This window comes from Haemaphysalis longicornis, unplaced genomic scaffold (genome assembly GCF_048455015.1).
Source record: "Haemaphysalis longicornis isolate Haplotype H1 unplaced genomic scaffold, Haemaphysalis longicornis Haplotype H1 scaffold_13, whole genome shotgun sequence".
NCBI classification, from domain to species: domain Eukaryota; kingdom Metazoa; phylum Arthropoda; class Arachnida; order Ixodida; family Ixodidae; genus Haemaphysalis; species Haemaphysalis longicornis.
In genome coordinates this window covers 17552826-17571891 of record NW_027526233.1, presented here as the reverse complement: position 1 = coordinate 17571891, position 19066 = coordinate 17552826, and the positions used below count along the sequence as shown (strand labels likewise).

The following is a 19066-nucleotide window of genomic DNA, read 5'->3' as shown; positions in this document are numbered from 1 at the left end:
AGCTGAGCGCATGTTTTTTCTTTGTCTTGTGAGTACATTATGCGAATTAGTAAGAGTTTCTTCCGCACCAATAATGAACTCGTGTTTGCCGATAGCGTAATATCGGCAAGTCTGTGGCCACAACATAGCCATGTCCGCTTTGAAAGAGGAGGAAACATAGGTAAGCCCTACAATCGTCAGCTAGATGGCACACATACAACATATGGCTGCGGAAAGTTAGGGGTGCGATGATTGCGCGGAAAATAAAGTATTTTGACGACGAACTGCAGGGGTGCGATCATGTGCGCGACTGCGATTATTATGCGAGTGAATACGGTATATGCAGCAAGAGGAAGTTCTGGCAGGTAAAGGGTAGCGGCTTTTCGGTCAACAAGGAAAGTGGAAAATCAACAGCGACTTTTTTGTCGCCGCCATAGTGCATTAAGCCTGCTAATGCACACGTATATTGGCCGTGCACCCCTGACATTTTAAATGCCCCAAAAAAGAACATAATCCGGCTGAAATGACACACTTTCAGTGACTCTGAAAACGTGCTGTGCATGACAATAAAATTAAGTGGATTCTCAAACTTTATTCTTCGTGCATTCTGTTGACTTGACGCTAAAGTTTCTCCGTTGTGTTTTCAAACGTGCAAAATAAAATTCTACGTGGTGTTTAAAAATAAAAACACATTTCACTTTAATCTGATTTTCTTGCATGAATCATGGCAAATCTTTTTACAATTCTCTCACCGTTTTGTATTATGTAACCATAAACTTTTGCAATAAAGAACATACGTCTTAATACTTTCACAGCTATAAACAATTGTCGTGAAGCCTAGTTTCATCCAAAAGGGACTCTTGAGCTGTTGTTTGGGAGTTGGTATGCGCTAATAAGGAACCTTTTGTCTCTCTTTTCAATACTGCCGCATGGCCAAAGTACGATGTATGATGAAGCATGATCATGCAATTGGCTCCATATTTTTCAACAGTGTTCCGCCGTAACATAACCTTGGGCTCCTTAAAGAAATAACGTAAATATATATTCACGGTATATTATTTAAATAAAAATGTGCGGATGATTTTTCAGAGTTCAAATAAAATACCCAAAGACAAGAACTTGTCGACTAAATTGCAAAACAATTGCTTGAGCCTCTCTCTTGTAGCTCAAGTATTATGTCTCAACATTCCCAGTAGATTACACAGCGTTGCGAACGTCACAAAACTGAACTCCGCTGACCTACAATGGGTGGACAGAGACCGTAGGAGAACGGCGTGGGATGCGGGCGGGTGAGGTAGGAGCCGCAGGTATGTGGCCAGGGGGGCAGAAGAATTCGTTCGAATACATTTGCAGTCGTGCGAGCAGATGCGATTGCCATTTTATATCTGCTATATAACTGGTTAATAAAGTAAACATTGATTCTAATGCCTAAAACAGAGACAAAAGCCGGAAATTCGAACAATGAGAAACTGCAGTAAGCGGTATAGTCCAAGTACGGAGTGAACAAAATGTGACAGTGCGTATTAGTCTGCCACGGGATCGTCTCTGAGACATATGTGATCCCGAAGGCACACTCGCAGCGGGAACAGTTGTGTGGCCAGGTCACAATTCAAGGTCAGCGCTTGCGCGGAGTTTGCATGAACACGGCTGTCTTCGAGGTGGCCCTCATCTTTTGCGAGGCCACCCGATGAGACGACTTGCTTGCATTGGGAGGCCTAGTGGTTGAAATGTGGTGGACCACTGGGACAGGGGTCGGGTCCGATTCCCGACTTTGTAGCGTGCCGGGTACACTCCTTACTTCCTATGTTCTGCTTCTTTTTCACCACGGGGACACCTCTGCCGCCGCAACGCTGTCGCTGGTCTGTCCTTATCGCTAAGGTACAAGCTTGGGCGTGTTGGTACGTCCTCGTCGACTTGCGCTGTTCAAAAAAATGTCCTTATTGGCCGGCGGTCGGCGAGTGGTCGTGCTGTCAGTTCGACTGCTTGTGAAGCACACAGAGACCCGATGCTGCAATTTTCCCCACAGCAATGACAGCAGCCCTAGTAACTTGAAATTGAGGTCCCGGATTGGTCGTTGTCAAGTTTATACTTGGCTAGGGTTGCAGTTTTTACGCACGTCCTCATGTGTCAGGCTTCCGAGCTGTCACTTACGTGCTATTAAGGTATCCATTTGATATTCCCCGGATCAAGTTTATGATAGGTGAATACTACATCATAAGGCACCCATGACTATTTATATATATGTTACGTTGAGATTGATGTCTTTGAAGCTCCAATTAAAAGGGTTGCTGTGAAAGAAGCAGTTGAAAAATGCAAAATAATACTGCCATACAATGAGCAAGGCATACATTTATTTTAACTACTAGGATCTCACTTCGGGTGTTCAAATAGCCGCAGCCGCGTGGTTAAAGGGACACTTGAAAGGCTCTGAGACGCATTTCACTCGAGTTATTGAATTGCTGTTGAGATAGCTACGCGTATGAAGGGATTAATATAATTTCACAGCTATGGTGCACAAAAAATATCCCTGTCAAATTAAAGCTGTTGAAGAGGACAGGTGGCTGCAATTTGCAAAGATTTATGCCACTGAATAATGACGAGTATTTCAATACAGAAATAGTAAAAAACCATCGCCTAGTGCAGAAAACTAAAGAAAAGCCCTTGCGGATGTCGTGGACGGCATGTTGCAAATGTGCTTGCATAGGCCTAATGTATCAGGCGATGTGTGACCATAAGCATGCTGGAGCCGGTACGAGCTGAATAGCCATCACAACCGTTCCCGCCTCATGGTTCACCTCGTCCAGAAGCTGAGAATCCCCCCGAAAAAACATCATCTTTCCCGCTTGTAACGACGACGTCAGCCAGTAAAGATAATACATAAATTGCGTTTATACAACCCCATCGCGGCAAAAACACCGTAGCTACAACTTTTTTTAAGTCAAATGATACGTAAGTGATGTCTCTGCCAATGCTGTTACAGTCCAGCGTGGAAGGTGTGCGGAGCAATGTGTGGCCGCCGTATTTCTAATCGTCTAAAAATTCACGTTCGCACACTCCGATTTAATTACAAAAGAAGGCGCAGGTGTGCACCCGAAGACGGTTATATGTGCTCGTCCTTGACTTAACAGTTGTTTATGTGCGGAGATATGGACGTGGAAGAATCCCGGCTCAATGCGACATGACTGCTGTTTTCCGTGGATGATCAGTTTCGGTTAGTGCCTTCTTGCAGAGACAGTGTGATGCCACTGACGCGGTAGGGAAATGGCCAGCACCATTTTTTGCTGTGGTGTTAAAGTCTAGTCTGTCCACGTTTTATTCAGCGAATGAGCAAGAATATATATATATACATACATATAAAGTTCCTAATCCACACAAATGCAGTCCATAACTTGTTATTTTACACATTACTGTAAAATGAACAATTTTGTGAGTGCTAGATTCAAGCTTACTTTTATTCGAGAAGTATCAAGTACAGTGTACTCTACCAAACAGAAAAATTTATTCAAGAAATAAGTTTGTGCACAGTCCTTCCTGCACATGAATTGGGTGCACCTAAGATGCTAGCACGTTCTGCAGCTGCAAAATGGGTTCTCCCGCAGCTTGCATCTTTTTTTGCATCACAATCACTGACTGAAAAATTACAGCAGCTAAACTACAGGCATTTTTTGCTATCAACATTACCAAAGCAGAGCCATGCCTGCTTACACAAGTGTCACAAACGCATTCCAGGGTTCCCACAGCTCAACGTAGGGTTCAGTTGCACTGTTTAACATTTTGTGTTAAAGGGACAGACAACCGGTTTTTGTCGTGTATATATTCTCTATCCCAACTGAAAGGGCATCACTTAAAGCACCTTGACGAGACGGTTTTGCTGATAACGCCCCAGAACTTTTTAAATTGAATTTTTTTATCTACAAGCCGTAAGTGTCCCTCCCAAAACTAGTGCTGGCAACCATGACAGAGTAGCTCGGCAACATACTTTTGTTTGTATGCGAAATAACAAACAATATTTAAAAACTTGTTCCCAGCTAAAAAAGTTTGAATCGCAGGCTTTCCTGTTCCTTTATGTGTTTTTTTAATGCAACGGTCTATTTTGCACGAATGCGCCATCTGTTGGGATAGATGATAGGTAGAATCTGGCTTCACGTTGTGGAGGCGGGAAGTTCGATTCTCCCCGGTCGCGACGTTTTTTTTTTTTAACCTTTCGTTGGTGTTTTTGAAAACTGAAATCAAATATTTTGGCAGAACAAATGCCTCTGCCTCAGGCAGAATCGTCAAAGCTCCTTCGCTGGGTCTGTTTACTGAACGCTGCCGTTGATTCTGGGCATGGAGGCTCAGTTAGCCACACTGAGAGCAACCCAGCGGCGGCGGGCGGCGTGTCTCAAAAAATTTCAAAATACATATACAATTTAAGCTTGTACAAATACTTGTGTTAAAAGGTTTCCAATACGTAAATAAACATTTAGGCAGTTACAGTAGCTGCTAGGTTTGCGGGTCACGTGACAGGGACACATATTGTAGTGCCAAGTTTCGACACTACGAACCGCCACCCTTCCGTTTTCAGGAAGTTTGCTGCCAAATTAAAATTATTTCCGTCAGTTTGTTTATAAATTGCTTGTGGTTACCGGGCTATATAAAACGCTGGCTTTCATATGAGCTAGAGAACATATACGCGACAAAAATCGGTTCTGTCCCTTTAAAAACTGGCAATGATGGAGTCATGATGCTGAGACTAATATGTGCTGCAGAAAAAAATATGCATTTAGTCAGCATGTGTGGGCAGTATGAGCCGGAGTTTCACAAAACGTACCTTTTGTATTTTAAAATGGGCTGTGGCCAAGAAACAAAAACACGAACAACCAAGAATGACTGAGTATATTTACACCATCACAATGCAATTTGTGCTTCTTATCTACCCTCCTGCATTAAAGGAGTACTGACACCAAATTTCAAAGCTGAGATAACTATGTAAAACGCTTCCTTTTTATCAGGAGATATCTCCCAGCAAGTTTCAACAGCAACCGTTCAGCGAAACATATTTAAAATCCATTTTAATCTTCGCCCGCACGAGAAAGCCCAGAGCAGGCCGACGTGACATCATCTGCTACGTGCCCCAAACTGCCGACGTCGGGGCTCCCGTGACGAAGCCGACGCGCTGGCTGTGGTTGGCGCGCGCTGCTGGGGCATGTGTACACGTCATGGTTTTGGGACTGACATCATGCTGCCCGGGCCTGTGGGGACGGCGAAGACCTCGGCCAGTCTGGGCGCGCGCGTGCGCTCGCTCGCGCGCGCTTCCAGAGAGGCAGCGATACGGCAAGAATGGTGACGCCATGTGATACATGCTGTCATGGCGGCCGCTCGGCGTATTTTTGCCGAAACCGAAACTGGCACAAATAAACGACGCCGTAAATGAATGTTTACGCTGCGCTCGACCGTCTAATCTGTCAGTCTATGATTAGTGGGCTGGTAGGCACGCATAGCAGCGAAAAAAACGTAACATAAAAATTTCGTGTCAGTACTCCTTTAATGTACAGTTTGTTTCGATGCCCCTGTACCTGAGTATTCAGTGCCGACTAAATTTGGTTGTAAAATTAACAACTACCCATAAAACTTTGGTAACCTCCTTAAATGCTTTAAGGCAGAGGCCTTTTATGCGTCAAGTAAAAAAATCTGGCCTTGTTGACCACAGGTGGTGTAAAACCCCATAAAGCGCAGTGCGTGAGCACGAAACAGCTCAAGGGAGTAGGCACGCTTAGCTACAGAGAACAGTGATTCTGAAAAAGTAGTGATGAGAAGTGTATGCAAATGTGCACTTTTATAAAAGTAAAAAAAAAATTCTTCGGGACATTTAAACTCTCATATTGCCAGGTGAAGACGTAATGCCCCTTCTGCTGCAAAATGCTGTGCTGGACAAAGACTTACTCTTGACAATGTCGACCTTCTCTGGTGTGGCGACACACTTGCCACTTGCGCCCAAGATGGTGCGGGGAGCCTGCCCGGTCAGGCTTCTCTGGGCTGCTTCTTCTTCCAGCCACAAGTGCCGCGATACGTCTAGCACACACCGGGCGTCTGACGTGCTGCGCATGATGAACGCGAACTTGTCGACGTTCATGTAGGTGGCTGGCCCAATTTCCACCTGCAGTGGTAATCCATTTTCATGGTTACTACACAGCACAAAAAAGAATGATGTGAACACAGGGCCATTGTGGTAGAGAAAGGCTCCACAAAATGAGTGACAGCAAACAACATAAAGCATGTAAAAGATGCTTGAATGAAGCGATATGAGGCCACGTCAGGGCGACTCACCTGTCACCCTGACGTGGCCGTGCGCACACCGAGCCGGCCGGCACGCGATGCGGCCAGCGCTGCACCATGGCGCTGCACCATGGCGCTGCCTCCGCTCGTAGAACGACGCCAACAGGTGCAGCTACAGTTTGCTGCCGCTTGCCCGAATGGAACTAATCGCGCAAACCAAGTTATGCATGCGAGAAAGGGGATGATGCTGTGGTGAAAATTCCCACAATATATAATCATGCGCGGTAGTCGCGCAAGCGACGATCAGTATTCTGCCACGATGTTAAGCCTAAAGTTCCTTGCGGGTGTCAGCTGCGGACAGAGCTGGCTGATCCAAGCGCTTCGAAGTTGGTGCCACAGAAGCATTCTCTCCTATTGGCACAAAGGTCAAGTCCCGCCCACACGCCGTCTACAGATTGGCGCATCGTGAGCTATCCTCGTTCGCAGAAGCCTAGCATGCCTCGAAAAGGGTGCCTTTGATAAGTGCGCCTTAAGGAAGGTTTGTGAAGCGCAAAGCAGCCTTTTCTCATTCTGGTCCTTTTCGAACGCTTACGAAAGGCCTCCTTAAGGCATAATTTAAGTATGCTTTCTGAATACAGAGGTAAGGAGTGTGTTTTCCCAACCAACGTCACGACAGCTTAGCTAAGGTGGCAAATTTTGTGCATTATCATGAGAAATTGATACAGCTGTAAAGGACGAAGCGCTTTCTACACACAAAAAAGGATCACATCTGCGTGCAAACTGGGTGACATGTGATGCGCCCAGTGCCAGTACCATGGCGCTCCCTCCCAAGGAATGAGTCATAAAGGCATGTGGGGCAAATTTGTTGCCACTTGGCAAAATGTAACCAACCGCAAGAACTAAGTTCAACATGCGAAAAATGGGATCATAGTGAGGTAGAAATTTACGTAACGAATAGTCATTCTGGCTAGTCGAGAAAGTGCCGATCAAATATCTTCCATGATGTCAAGCAGGGGACCAGCCACTGACGCAGCTGTGATTCAAGGGCTTCAAAACTGGCAGCACAGCAGTATCCTTCCCCACTGGCCCACCCAGGTCCCACCCACACGCTATATGCAAATTGGAGAGTTGTGTGTCAGCCGTGTTTGCAGGAGCCCAATTTGCTCAGGAAAGGGTGCTTCTGATAAGGATGCCTTTACTCTTTCGTGACTGCGGGAAAATTGATATTTTTAGGGGTCCAAGAAAACATTTTCCTGCTGCAAAAGAAATTGGTTAGGCACTAATTACAGGAACAAAAAATGCACATTATTTAACGGCCTTTCCAATAACACAAAGTTTTTAAAATGTTTTCATGCATCATAGTTGCAAAAAAATATCAAAATCACAATTTTTGCCAGGTTGTCAAAGAAAATAATAAAAAGGAGTTGTGTATAACAAACCACCCGTAGCAGAAAAAAAATAATATATTTTTTATAGGGAAACATTTAAAAAACATGCCCTAGAAAAAAATGTAACTTGCACGGAATTGTTTGTCAGATATTAAAAAAAAATTTCAGCACGCGTGGCGATCGTGTCTGGCAGTGAAGCCCAACCTCCATTTTGAATTTGCAATTTCGGGTGGTTCCCCGGAAGAAATCTGGCGGTTTGACATTATCAAAGGCACGCATTCGCCCCCACGTAACGTAAAAACATCTTGTCAATGACTGACTTTTCATTTACGGCCAGCACAGTATTTGGGACAAGCATGCAATGCAGAAAAACATGCACGAAGTTGAAAACGAAACTCTGTGGTTGGTGCTTGTTGCCGTTCACTGTCAGTTATCTCTGAAAACACTTTATCTCCCAAGGTATCATTCAAATTGAACGATTCTGAATAGGCACAGTCTTGAAAGAGTTAAGGAAAGTTTTTGAAACTTGTAACGGCCTCTTCCCATTCTGGTTCCTTTTCAAACTTGTACAAAACACTGCCTCGTGGCATAAGTTTTATTTCTGAATACAAGGAGTCAGACACAGTATCAGAGTGAAGAAGCAGAGGGCACAGGGTGACTTTGGACACAGTCGCTTCACTGGACACATGCAGTTACAGCCTATAGAGAAAGGGTGATAATGAAAAGGCGTATTTGGCAATTGGACACAAATGTTTTTGCATTTTCTACACCGTGAGGAGTGATTAGGTGCCCTTGGAGACCTCTATTGGCCACACAGTTGAGCAGTGCAAGTTAATGCATAATTCGAGTCCAGTTTACAATATTTGCACACGCTTTGCTCCTTTTTCTTTGTATTCATATGTGCATACAGTACAAGTTCTTACAGCAGCCTACAAAAAAAAGTGTCAGTCACCTTGCCGTCGGCCACTTTAAACGAGCTTTGAAGAGGTGCAATTGAGCTCTTGCTTGCCAGGCCAGCGCCAGCGCCACCCCGCACCGCAGCTGTGGCTACAGCAGCTACTGCAAACACAGAAAGAATGAATCAATGCGTATCATCTCGTCTCACTTTCGCCAGATTTAAAGCATGCCCTTAGAGACAGAACAGTTAAGCTACTATGTCACCAACATAGTAGCTACAGATCATTAAAAAATGTAGCACAGTATTATCAATGCTGGTTTCCCAGAAAAAATGTCTACAATGCAAGTCATCCATACTAATGAATGTTTAAAAAATAAATAAGTGCAGCAAAAACACAACTACTGTTTCTTCAGTGAAAAAAAAAACGAAGTCAAGAGGGTTTTCTCTGATAAATTTAGCTTCACTTAGCATGTAAGAAGTGCAAATGACATCACTTACTTAAAGTGCCCGTTAACATGGTTCCTGTATCCAATGTGGGCGCTATGCTATGGAAAACAACTCCTAGTTCGACATCTGATCTCGCCTTTTCATCGCCTGCTCCTGACCGCACAGGGTTTTCATCCAATAAATGGGCCTGCTGAGCAAATTCGTTGACAAGCTCCAAAATGCGCTCGTCACTGATTCCCAAACATTGGAATCACCGCTCGATTATTTTTAAGAAAGCTGATGCTTTTTCTGGAAGGCCAGAAGGTTATCTTTTATTTTCCTTTTCCTTAGCAGAGGTATTGCCGACAATTCTTGCATGCCACCAGTCATTCATACTGGTTAAATTTTAAGTGAATTCGACACCATCTTCAGATCTTCAGTTTTCGAAGCTACCACCTGAAATCATCAGTTCACAGTACCTAATTTCTCACACAAATCCAGCAATGGCCTACAAGTTCACTATTGTGGTGTGCATTACAGCAAATAATTCATTGTTCCGAAGGCTCAATTTCGGCAGTAATGTTCGGGGGCAGAGAGTTCAACACACCTTAAAAACTCGTACCGAGTGATATTAAGCATTGCCCAACTACAGATTCACCTTTCTCTTGGGCGAGCTAGTATCACATAATTGTTGCCCTTTTGGAGCTTTACTGGCACCACATTGCAGCCTTTTTGCAATACAGATTTCGTTCCTATTTAGCTGTTGAAGCCCAAAAAAAGAAATGAACGGAGGAGAGCCATAAACAATATAGAAATCTGAGAATGCACTGCAGCCTTTGTAGACATTTTTTTTACAAGTGTCCACAGTAATGCAATGGCAATGAATGCACTTAGCCATTCATACAAAAGACCATTCCTAGTTTGGACTGCATGTTTCAACTAATGTTATGAAGCCTGACACTGAAAGTTTTGTCCAGACTGTCAAGTGCCCACATTAATGAGACAAGGCCACAGGATAACATAAGTTTGTATAAAAGACTATTGATGGCTTGAAAAAAGTTTCAAATTCAAAAATAAATAAAAAAAGGCTGAACTGACTAAAACGTCTGAACTCATCCACCTGCAACACTTTAGAAAAACTGATATGAACGATCATAGTTCACTGGTACTGAAGATTAAGAGAATGCCACAACAGAACATCTTAAATAAATTAGTGACCATAGAGAAAAACACCCCTGTAATGACAGTTGGCCTCATGCCACAGCTACTTCCCAACCCCAGCTTTCTGAAGTGAAAAATAGATCTTGGCCTTAAACTCAGCGTAGTAGCAATAAAAGCACAACTAGCCATGATTCATATAACTGTCACTAAATAGATGATGTTTGGCTACATGAACTATATACAGCTGATGACCCTAGCTTGAAGAACTTAAATGAGGTGCCCCAACTAAAAATGTACCCGAGTGAAACACCACGCTCACCTGCTAGTCCCCGGGCCTCGGGCCGCTCGGCAAGGCTGGTGGGCGGAACTGCCGCAGCACCCCGGCCTGCATAACATAATGAAGTGGCCCCCCACCAAGTACGTTAAAGGAGTACTGACACCAATTTTCGGCATTACTATTATTGCACAGTTCACTTCCTTTACTCAACAGAATACCCTGGCTGAAATATGAGCGGCCTGTGACGCGAACACACTATGGATCTCATTTGTCGCGCCGACGGAGACGCGCGCGGAGCAGCATTCAGCAAATGGACATCCGCGTGACATCACCCCGTGAAAGCCAAAAAAAGTGACGCGACAACACTCGTCAAAAAATCATGACGTCACTTCATGCACACGGCCCCGCGAGGGCCGAGTGGGCGCCAGCACATTCACAAACGGGTGCACATAGCCAGAGCTAGAGGCATAACTGCTGCCCAGAAAGGCACTGTTGGAAAAAAACTTCCACACATGGGAAAGGAAGCGATAATATAGCCCGGAATCACAATAGAAGTCGCCATCAGGACTTTTATTGAAAGCAGTCATCGAACTTGTGCTGCAATGGTAGGCCTAGCACCTTCAGGCAGCTCAGCCGAAACAGCATCCCCACCGGCCTCCCCAGTGTTTTGACATCCGCACAAAGCGGTGAGGTCACGCCGGGATTCTGTCATATGCGCAGTTCGGGATGAAAGTGCAAGAATTTAAAACAAGCAGTTTTCAGGCCGTTCAATGTAATTAATTACTACGCGCTGAAGTATTTGAAGCGCTGTTTCGAGTTCGCCAGACCATTAAGCATCAATAAAAGCGATAAAAGTGGAACATAAAATTTTCGTGTGAGTTCCCCTTTAAATTCTGTGCATGAGCGAAACACCACGCTCACCTGCCAGTCCCCGGGCCTCGGGACACTCGGTGGGGCTGGTGGGTGGCACTGCTGCAGCACCATCACCTGCATAACATAATGAGGTGGCCCCCCACCAAATACGTTAAGGAATTCTGTACATGAGTGAACCATTAGGCTCACCTGCTAGTACCTGTGCCTCGGGCCGCTCAGTAAGGCTGGTGGGTGGCACTGCTGCAGCACCATCACCTGCATAACATAATGAGGTGGCCCCCCACCAAATATGTTAAGGAATTCTGTACATGAGTGAACCATTAGGCTCACCTGCTAGTACCTGTGCCTCGGGCCACTCAGCAAGGCTGGTGGGTGGCACTGCCACAGCACCATCACCTGCATAACATAATGAGGTGGCCCCCCAACAAATTATATGTTAAGGAATTCTGTACATGAGTGAACCATTAGGCTCACCTGCCAGTCCCCAGGCCTCGGGACACTCAGCAAGTTTGGCGGATGGCACTGCTGCAGCACCAACACCTGCATAACATAATGAGGTGGCCCCCACCAAATGTGTTAAAAAATTATTTCGATAAGCGAAACACCACACTCACCTGTTGGCCCTTGTGGCCAAGGGCACTCGAAGTCGCTGCTCACTGGCACTGCGGCAGCACCACTGCCTGCAGAACACACCACAAGCAATTATAACAGTAAAATATGTGCTGCGAAAGTAACAGATACAACACACCACTCACCCAAAAGTGATGGGCCCTCTTCATGCGCAACCGAAGTGCTCAAAGGCACGCAGAATTCGATGCCTGCAGAGCGAAAACAAAGAAGCACTTAATTCAGCCCCACAAAAGACTAGTGGTTATGTTCAAAGAGGATTCACTAAAAGCAAGCAGCGCTATACTTCATTCCTCTGCAAAGTTTGATGTTTTAGTATAAAGCCCCAGCCCCAAAGGGGGCTGAAACCAAACCGCTTGAGGACACATTTTAAAACCAGCCAATGTGAGTTTTACTCACACAGTGGGCTAATTAAGCTACTATTCGGATGTACTCCTGGAAATGTGCACGGCCGTTTCATTGCTGTAGCTAAGGCATCCAGCTCTCATTTGTTAAGCTTTTCAACTAGCAAAGCGGTTTCAGACTATATTTTATGACAACACGGGACAATGTTACAGGACCAAGAATAAACAGAACCAAATATGGCTGCAAGTCCTACACATGGCATATGAAGCGTAAAAGCTCTGTTTGTGTGTCGTCTCTTCGCTTGCAGACTACACCTGATGACAGCTTCCTAGTGAAACAAGCGACACCTTTGAAAAGCAATCATTTTGTCAGAGGTGAAAGCACAGATTCATAAACACGAAAGCCTACAGTTCATACCGCAAGCTGCATGCAGCACTGTGGAGGATACATTGTTGTCTATTAATAGAGTGCCCACTGAGCGTGCCTCTCACCACGAAGAAAAGCGAGAATAGGTGCCGGTGCCTTGTGTTACAGAATCCCACGCAATGTGATCTACCCAAAATATACCCCCTCGGTCACTTTCAACAATCTGCAGCTGCTAGTGGGTGTACACTGCACACGCAAAGCATGCCTTTCAGAAGTGTTTCACCAGAAATAATTCCGATGAGTTTTGAATTGACAAACATACCTCGATCATCATATGGAGCCTCGTCCAGCTCCTCAATCATCTCCCTTGGGAGACCTGAGGCTGTGAAAGTTGGCACAAAAGCTTAATACTAGATCTCAGTAGCCACAATTACCAAAACATTACCTGTATCCAGTGATGGCACAACAAACTCTGCCACAACCTCGCCGGCAGGTTGTCGGCATTGGCACGCCGGCACATGAGAGCTTGTACCAGCAGCCTCTGCAGTGACAACAAGAACAGAAATTACAGTATGCAATGAGCAATTGCATAACCAGAATTAATAGAAAAATTGAAAACAGCACATAGTAAAATAGCTGTCCCTGGTAATTGTAAATGACGAAAGCCCCATTACTTTTACACTCCTCCAGTTGGCTTTTCATGGCCGCTGACATGCACCAGTAACCGTATTAGCAGGCTAACAGTCATAGGTGTGACCCCCCCAAATCATCTTGGGGGGGCGCCAAATTTGCCCCATACCTTTACTCAACCGAACCTGTTCCGTAAGGGTATGACCACGCGTGTTTTCACGGTAATGGCAGCCGAAGAACTCTCATGTTACCTTCCAAAAGCTGTTTAATTCAATCCCGGAAAGGTGGGGATCGACCAGACGCAGGCTGTTGTGAGAAACACGTTATCACATAATTTTAAATTTTCCATCTATTGCGGAGCTTGTCCTTTTTCTACTTTTCCTCGTAAATAACGTGCGCAGCACTGATCAAAAGAGCCGCGCAAAAGCGAGTTTCAGAATAGACCATATTAAGTTTATAAATTCATACGCATTTCTTCCATTTCTTCTCAATGGATCTTATAAATTCTTACACATGGGATGAGGTCAGGAGTTGGCGGTGAGGTGGGGGGGAGGGGGGGGGCGCTGCGGTAAGACTTCGCCCCCCCTAATCTATAACCCTGCGCACACCTATGCTAACAGTGACCTGCCAAAGGCAAACGCAAGAGAAACTAACAAAAATAACCAGTCAAGCTTAAATAACTGGGGCTATTTAAAATGTAAGCCCTTGTGTACGAAATAAATATCATGCAGGTTTTTGCGACCACCAGTTCACTAACCACAAAGCCGAAAGCCTGAATGCAATACTGGCGGTCTTTTGGGTGGCTCACTAAACGACCGGAGCAGCTGGTGTGCAAGAAAGAATTGGAATTTGGCATGGCACTCCTCTTGGACTTGGCAGCGGAAAATAAAAAAAAACCTTTTCTCGTTCACATATAACTACAATCACTGGAGACCGCAAGCTACCACCACTTGCCGAGTTGTCTTAACCTGAATTTTTTGCTCTCAGTGAACAAAATAGCAGGTAACGCAGTAACCCGTTTTTATCATGTTCCACCAGCACTTTCAGTCACTATAGCATCCCGTTGATTGTGGGGTATAATGCGCCAACTGTACTCAGGCGATGATGCGCGCTGTAGTGAAGGGCTGTGGATTAATTTTGACCACCTGGGGATCTTTATGTGCGCCGAAATGTCATACACCACTATAGCATCCTTTCTTCTGAAAGGCAAGAAACAAGCACTCTCCCTTAAAACAAAAATGCAGCTCTTGTCCTCTCTACTTTGTGCTCACTGTCCATGAGTTTTCACTGCACTACCTACCAAGAGACTTCAACTAGTATAGCAGAAAGTCCTGCTTGGCCAAAAACTTAAACTTCGTCTGCGAATAGCAAAAATATCTCAACATCAGCAGCAAGAAAAAACAAAACCCCGCATAAAGGTTGTGTGAATTTCAGTGATGTAAAGAAAGAATGCATGAGAGGTTGGTTGTACACACGGCGTTGCTTGGGCATCTTTTATAAGCAATGACACTCGAACAACCGAACAAGATGCATGGAAATGCGTAACAAAATTTTCAATGCAGAAAAAATAACACCGAATAAATCGTGACAGTTTAAATTTAGTCGTGCTACAGATTAGCCAAGTGGCAATCCTATGCATTGTCTTTATAAGTACAGTGTACTGCAGAATGGCATAATGCTTCAATGTGGGCACATTACCAAGATTTAAGGCATAGTTACCTATTCTATCCAACAGCACGTTGGTTAGCCGTTGAACCTGTGCCTCAGCTAGGTCCAGCTTCTTTTGAAGCTTTTTCATAGCTTCCCTTGTCCGCCGCAGTCGCGCACCAAGGCGAGGTCGTTTTGGCTCTGCTGTAGACTGTAAATTATGAAAGCAGACGCAACTAAAACACAAACGGTGTCCTGTAATTCAGTTTTACTATTTGGTTTAAGATTATACCTATTGAGACACTGTGTAAGTAATAATAAGCATGGCAATCAACTGTACTTTTGCCAATGTAACCACCAGGGCTTCTTCACGAATAAGAACATTGGATCTCACTACTTGTTGCTTGATGAGGTTAAAGTTTGTAGCTGCAATTATGTAAATTTTTCGTTGCCCATTCCCAATGTTACCTAGAATTTTTGCCTGATTTGCTGGTACTCGAGCAAGCCACTACAACCTGAACTGCCATGCAATATTCAATCAACTGATCCAAAATAAGTGTATGTAATTAACCATGGCTCAGGCATGTGCAACTCTTTTTTTTTGTGTAGTAAAATCTGTTATGAAAGAACACATACCCTCGCATCCGGGCTTCGGTTCAACTCTGCCATGATATTTTCATGGAGAGCTTCAGTGGCCTCCTTTTTCTTCTTTTTCGCTTGCTTCTCGGTGTCCTTGGTCTGGAAAAACAAGCAATAACTTTGCACTGATACTAACATTGTTTCCTGTTTGGTGCCACAAGTTTTCTTAGCCATCACCCACGTCCTGATAATTGGACACCAGCTTGTCTATAACTGTTTTTAGTCACGCTTTTTAGCAGGGGAAGGAAAAGGATAAAAGAGGCTCTAACCAGCCTTCACGTGAAGTTTCATGTGATGTGAAATGCCATCTTAGAAGGTTTCCCAGTCTCTTTTGTATTTTGCTCACACTTTCCACTTCCTTCCCCTTTACTCACACCTGTCACTGCTCCAAACAACCAGTGGACATCGGCTCAGCTTTACTTCAACATGGGTTTTGGTACGCCAGCCTTTCACGACCACTGCTACAATGTTATTGCTATCGACCCCCAATAACCACTAAAAGCCCCACAACTTTGTTGAGGTCGCCCGTGAGCGGCTATGCGTGGAGAACGAGTGGATCAAGGCAGGTCGTGATCGACACTTAATTTAAGCAAGTCCTCATGGTCCCAAGTCATGGCCTGTTCGTAAGGCGGTGCATGGCAGCTTCCAGATCTCTATAACACATTTACTCTGTTTTCTAATGAAGAGCTTCTCTCACTGCCACACTTCTCACAACCAATGTAGTGTCTACAATCCTCTCCCGAGCCTTTCTTCGTGTTAAAGGAACAAGTTAGCTAAGAGGAATTTGCAATTACACATTGTTAAATTGCCTTACAGAGCGGCCAGCTGCCCTTTTCTTGGATGCAGCTGGTGTGGTCGTTTCTGTTATGCCCACTCCAAGAACCCTCGGGAACGGCTCCCGCATGCCTTTGGCCTTCAGCCGAAGTGAATCCAGGTTTTCTGGAAACATGAGGGCACCGAGTAAGAACTAAAATCACACAAAAAACCTGAAACTCACCCACTTATATTTTCTTAAGGACACTAAAGACAAAATGCAAGTTGCTTTAGACCTCACTGAGAACACTCTTATGAGCAACCTTTCTAAAATAAGGTAGCAAATAGCGAAAAATGAAGACAGCTGTGGCTGCCACTGGCTATACCATGCAACTTACACCGGAAGTGGTTGAGATTGCATGAGAAGTATTTTAACAATACGCCTTCAGAAATTTATAAAATCTCAACTGGAAGTTTTTGTAGTGCCGTGTTTAATCATCAAAGAACAAAATGAAAGCCAGAAACCAATAGATCCCACAGCGACTCCAAACACTTGTTTTGCTAGTTTGTTTTGGTTTTGGTGCCATACCTGCAGCAATATGCAGCCAGATAATTGTGCAATCTGTGTACAGTATTGTGGACACAGCAACAGTTGTTTTTATATCGCTATACATTGTTGTGCCTTCCTTTTTCGTGGCAGCATACATAAGCCACATTTTTGGTGTAGTGCGATTGCACAGTGAATACCATGCTTAAAAGGGACATGACAGGCCACAATTTATTTTATTAGGCTCCAGCAATGAGGAAAGCCAAGGAAGCGCATTGTTAAAACATGGGTAACAGGATGAGTGAAAGTGAAATAAGATTCTAGTGAAATACCAGCTACAACCTTTTGAAAAATCCAACACTAACCTTAGCTAGTTTTGCACATTCCCGGCGGTTCGAATCCTATATGCATTGTACGAGACATTGCAGACTTCCGGATCAAGAGTGAAGAAACTGCACGAAGCTGTTCACCTTCGCCCACACATGGCACCGAGGCGTACTTTTAGACAGCATATGCAAGTGCTTGAACACTATGTCACAACATGTCCATTTCTTTCAAAAGTGCACAATGCACACGACTTCAGCCTGAGACGACGTGCTTGAACATCAAAACGAACGCAGTGGGCACGGGCAACTGCTTTGACCATTGAGTGAACGTGTTTCTACACTGATCGAACACACAACGTGAACCCAGCCAATCCTCACTGATCACGCCGGGCGACGTATGAAATACAAAAAAAGCAATTCACACTTCAGACAACGGCCATTCTCCCTTCTCACGCCCGGCAAACGCTTCGCGAATTGAAACGCGAACAACCTCCAGTGACGAGAATGCAAACCCGCGACTTCGTGCTTAACAAAACACAAGTTGTCGTCAGGATTCAAAGCGCCGAATAGGCTTGACATCAACGCACAACAATCTAAAAATCTTGTATGCCACGACATCTCTGCTTTTGTTTGCACAAATGAACGCATGAGAAGGTAGAAGTAAATCTGTGGCATTTGCGTTAAATGTATGAGCAGGCAAGCGTACTTACCGGCGAGGGCGACGACGCGGCCGGGATAATACCCTTCCACGGAACCGTCTTCGTTCGTCCAAAAAGCTTGAACCCTCTTCGTGCTATCGAAGTCTGTGTCATCATACGGGTGAAAATTCTTAATCAAACGAGCAGGTACTATTGCGCGTAGCTTATCTTCGTACTTGATATACGCCAGCATGGCTGTTCGATGACTAAAAACACCATGAGATTTCAACGGATGCGCTGCAGGGGCTGGTCAGGGAACGGATGCGCTGCAGGGGCTGGTGAGGGATGGTTAAGGGGGCACCCGATGGTTATATATGGTTATACACTGCTTTTCTAAGAATTGCCAGATTTCCTTGTTTTCTTTTTCATTTTTTCACTAAAACCCACAGCGCTACATCTGTTATGGAGGGGTGTTAGCAATGTCAGCGCCGCAGTACGCAGAGTAAGTATGTCTTGGTGCGCCACTGCTACAAAAAAAGAGAAGAAAATTAACATTTGTTTTGGTCATACTTCAACAATCAAACTGTTTACAGCAAACAAAGTAATTAATTTTTGTTGCTGAAAAGTACAATGGCCCATTGAGACGTGTGTGTTCGCATTTATAAAACGCGTTTTAGTACAAGAACTAGTGTGGAATAATTGATATTTCTGAATGTTCGATACGGCTTGTGATTCATCATTAGAACATGTCTTTTGAAAATTTCTCTGCCTAAAGCAGCTTTGAGCAGTTCCTGGGTAGCCCAAAACTGCTTCCGCCATAGAAATTCAATGGAAAATACAATACGGAGCTGCTCAGAGCAGGCAAATGTCAAAAACCGATCTCCACACCACCCATACAAAAGACACTCGAGCCCTGGCAACTCATTCTGCCAATATATTCGGCTCATGGTGCAGCTTTGAGGCGTTTATTGACACCAGACTTGCGCAGAAATGCCGAAATATACAAAAAAGCAGATTGTTGTGTCACAAGGGGGATAGTGGCAAGGCCAGGTACGTGCGTGTGTGTGCATCGAGTGGAAGGTGTTGATACCTTTATCTCCTTTGCTAGGTAATATCAGAGTCCCTTAATAGGACTCTGGTAATATCAAGGTATGCGTGGTTTCTTCACGAACCAAGTACTTGGTTGCAGCAGTTTCATCAGTATGACGCAAGGAAAATAGCTGCTCTCTAGCCGGAACAAAGACATATGTAATATACATTGAACACAAAAATTCAGTTCTAGGTTTTCTTT

The 19066-nt window shown here is 44.6% G+C and overlaps 1 protein-coding gene across 1 annotated transcript; it reads right to left on the bottom strand.

The window, feature by feature from the left end:
- Positions 1–5812: 5812 nt before the first annotated feature.
- Positions 5813–17958, bottom strand: LOC144164011 (uncharacterized). Its single transcript, XM_077694634.1, has 15 exons — positions 17848–17958; positions 16326–16450; positions 15509–15610; positions 14945–15083; positions 13041–13136; positions 12918–12977; positions 12013–12075; positions 11872–11937; positions 11732–11797; positions 11588–11653; positions 11447–11512; positions 11306–11371; positions 10427–10492; positions 8575–8681; positions 5813–6115 (listed from the first exon to the last, which is right to left on the bottom strand). Exons 2-15 carry the CDS (start codon positions 16413–16415, stop codon positions 5828–5830), a joined length of 1341 nt encoding a protein of 446 aa, XP_077550760.1. The 5' UTR covers positions 16416–16450; positions 17848–17958; the 3' UTR covers positions 5813–5827.
- Between the last annotated feature and the right edge of the window lie 1108 nt (positions 17959–19066).

Excerpts from the sequence above, each read along its gene's own strand:
- LOC144164011 (XM_077694634.1), bottom strand. The coding sequence starts at position 16,415 with ATGCGGGAGCCGTTCCCGAGGGTTCTTGGAGTGGGCATAACAGAAACG. Across the intron at positions 15,611-16,325 it reads AAAGGGCAGCTGGCCGCTCT|ACCAAGGACACCGAGAAGCA; the intron begins GTAAGGCAATTT and ends TTGTTTTTCCAG. Across the intron at positions 12,076-12,917 it reads GGCTCCATATGATGATCGAG|GCATCGAATTCTGCGTGCCT; the intron begins GTATGTTTGTCA and ends TTCGCTCTGCAG.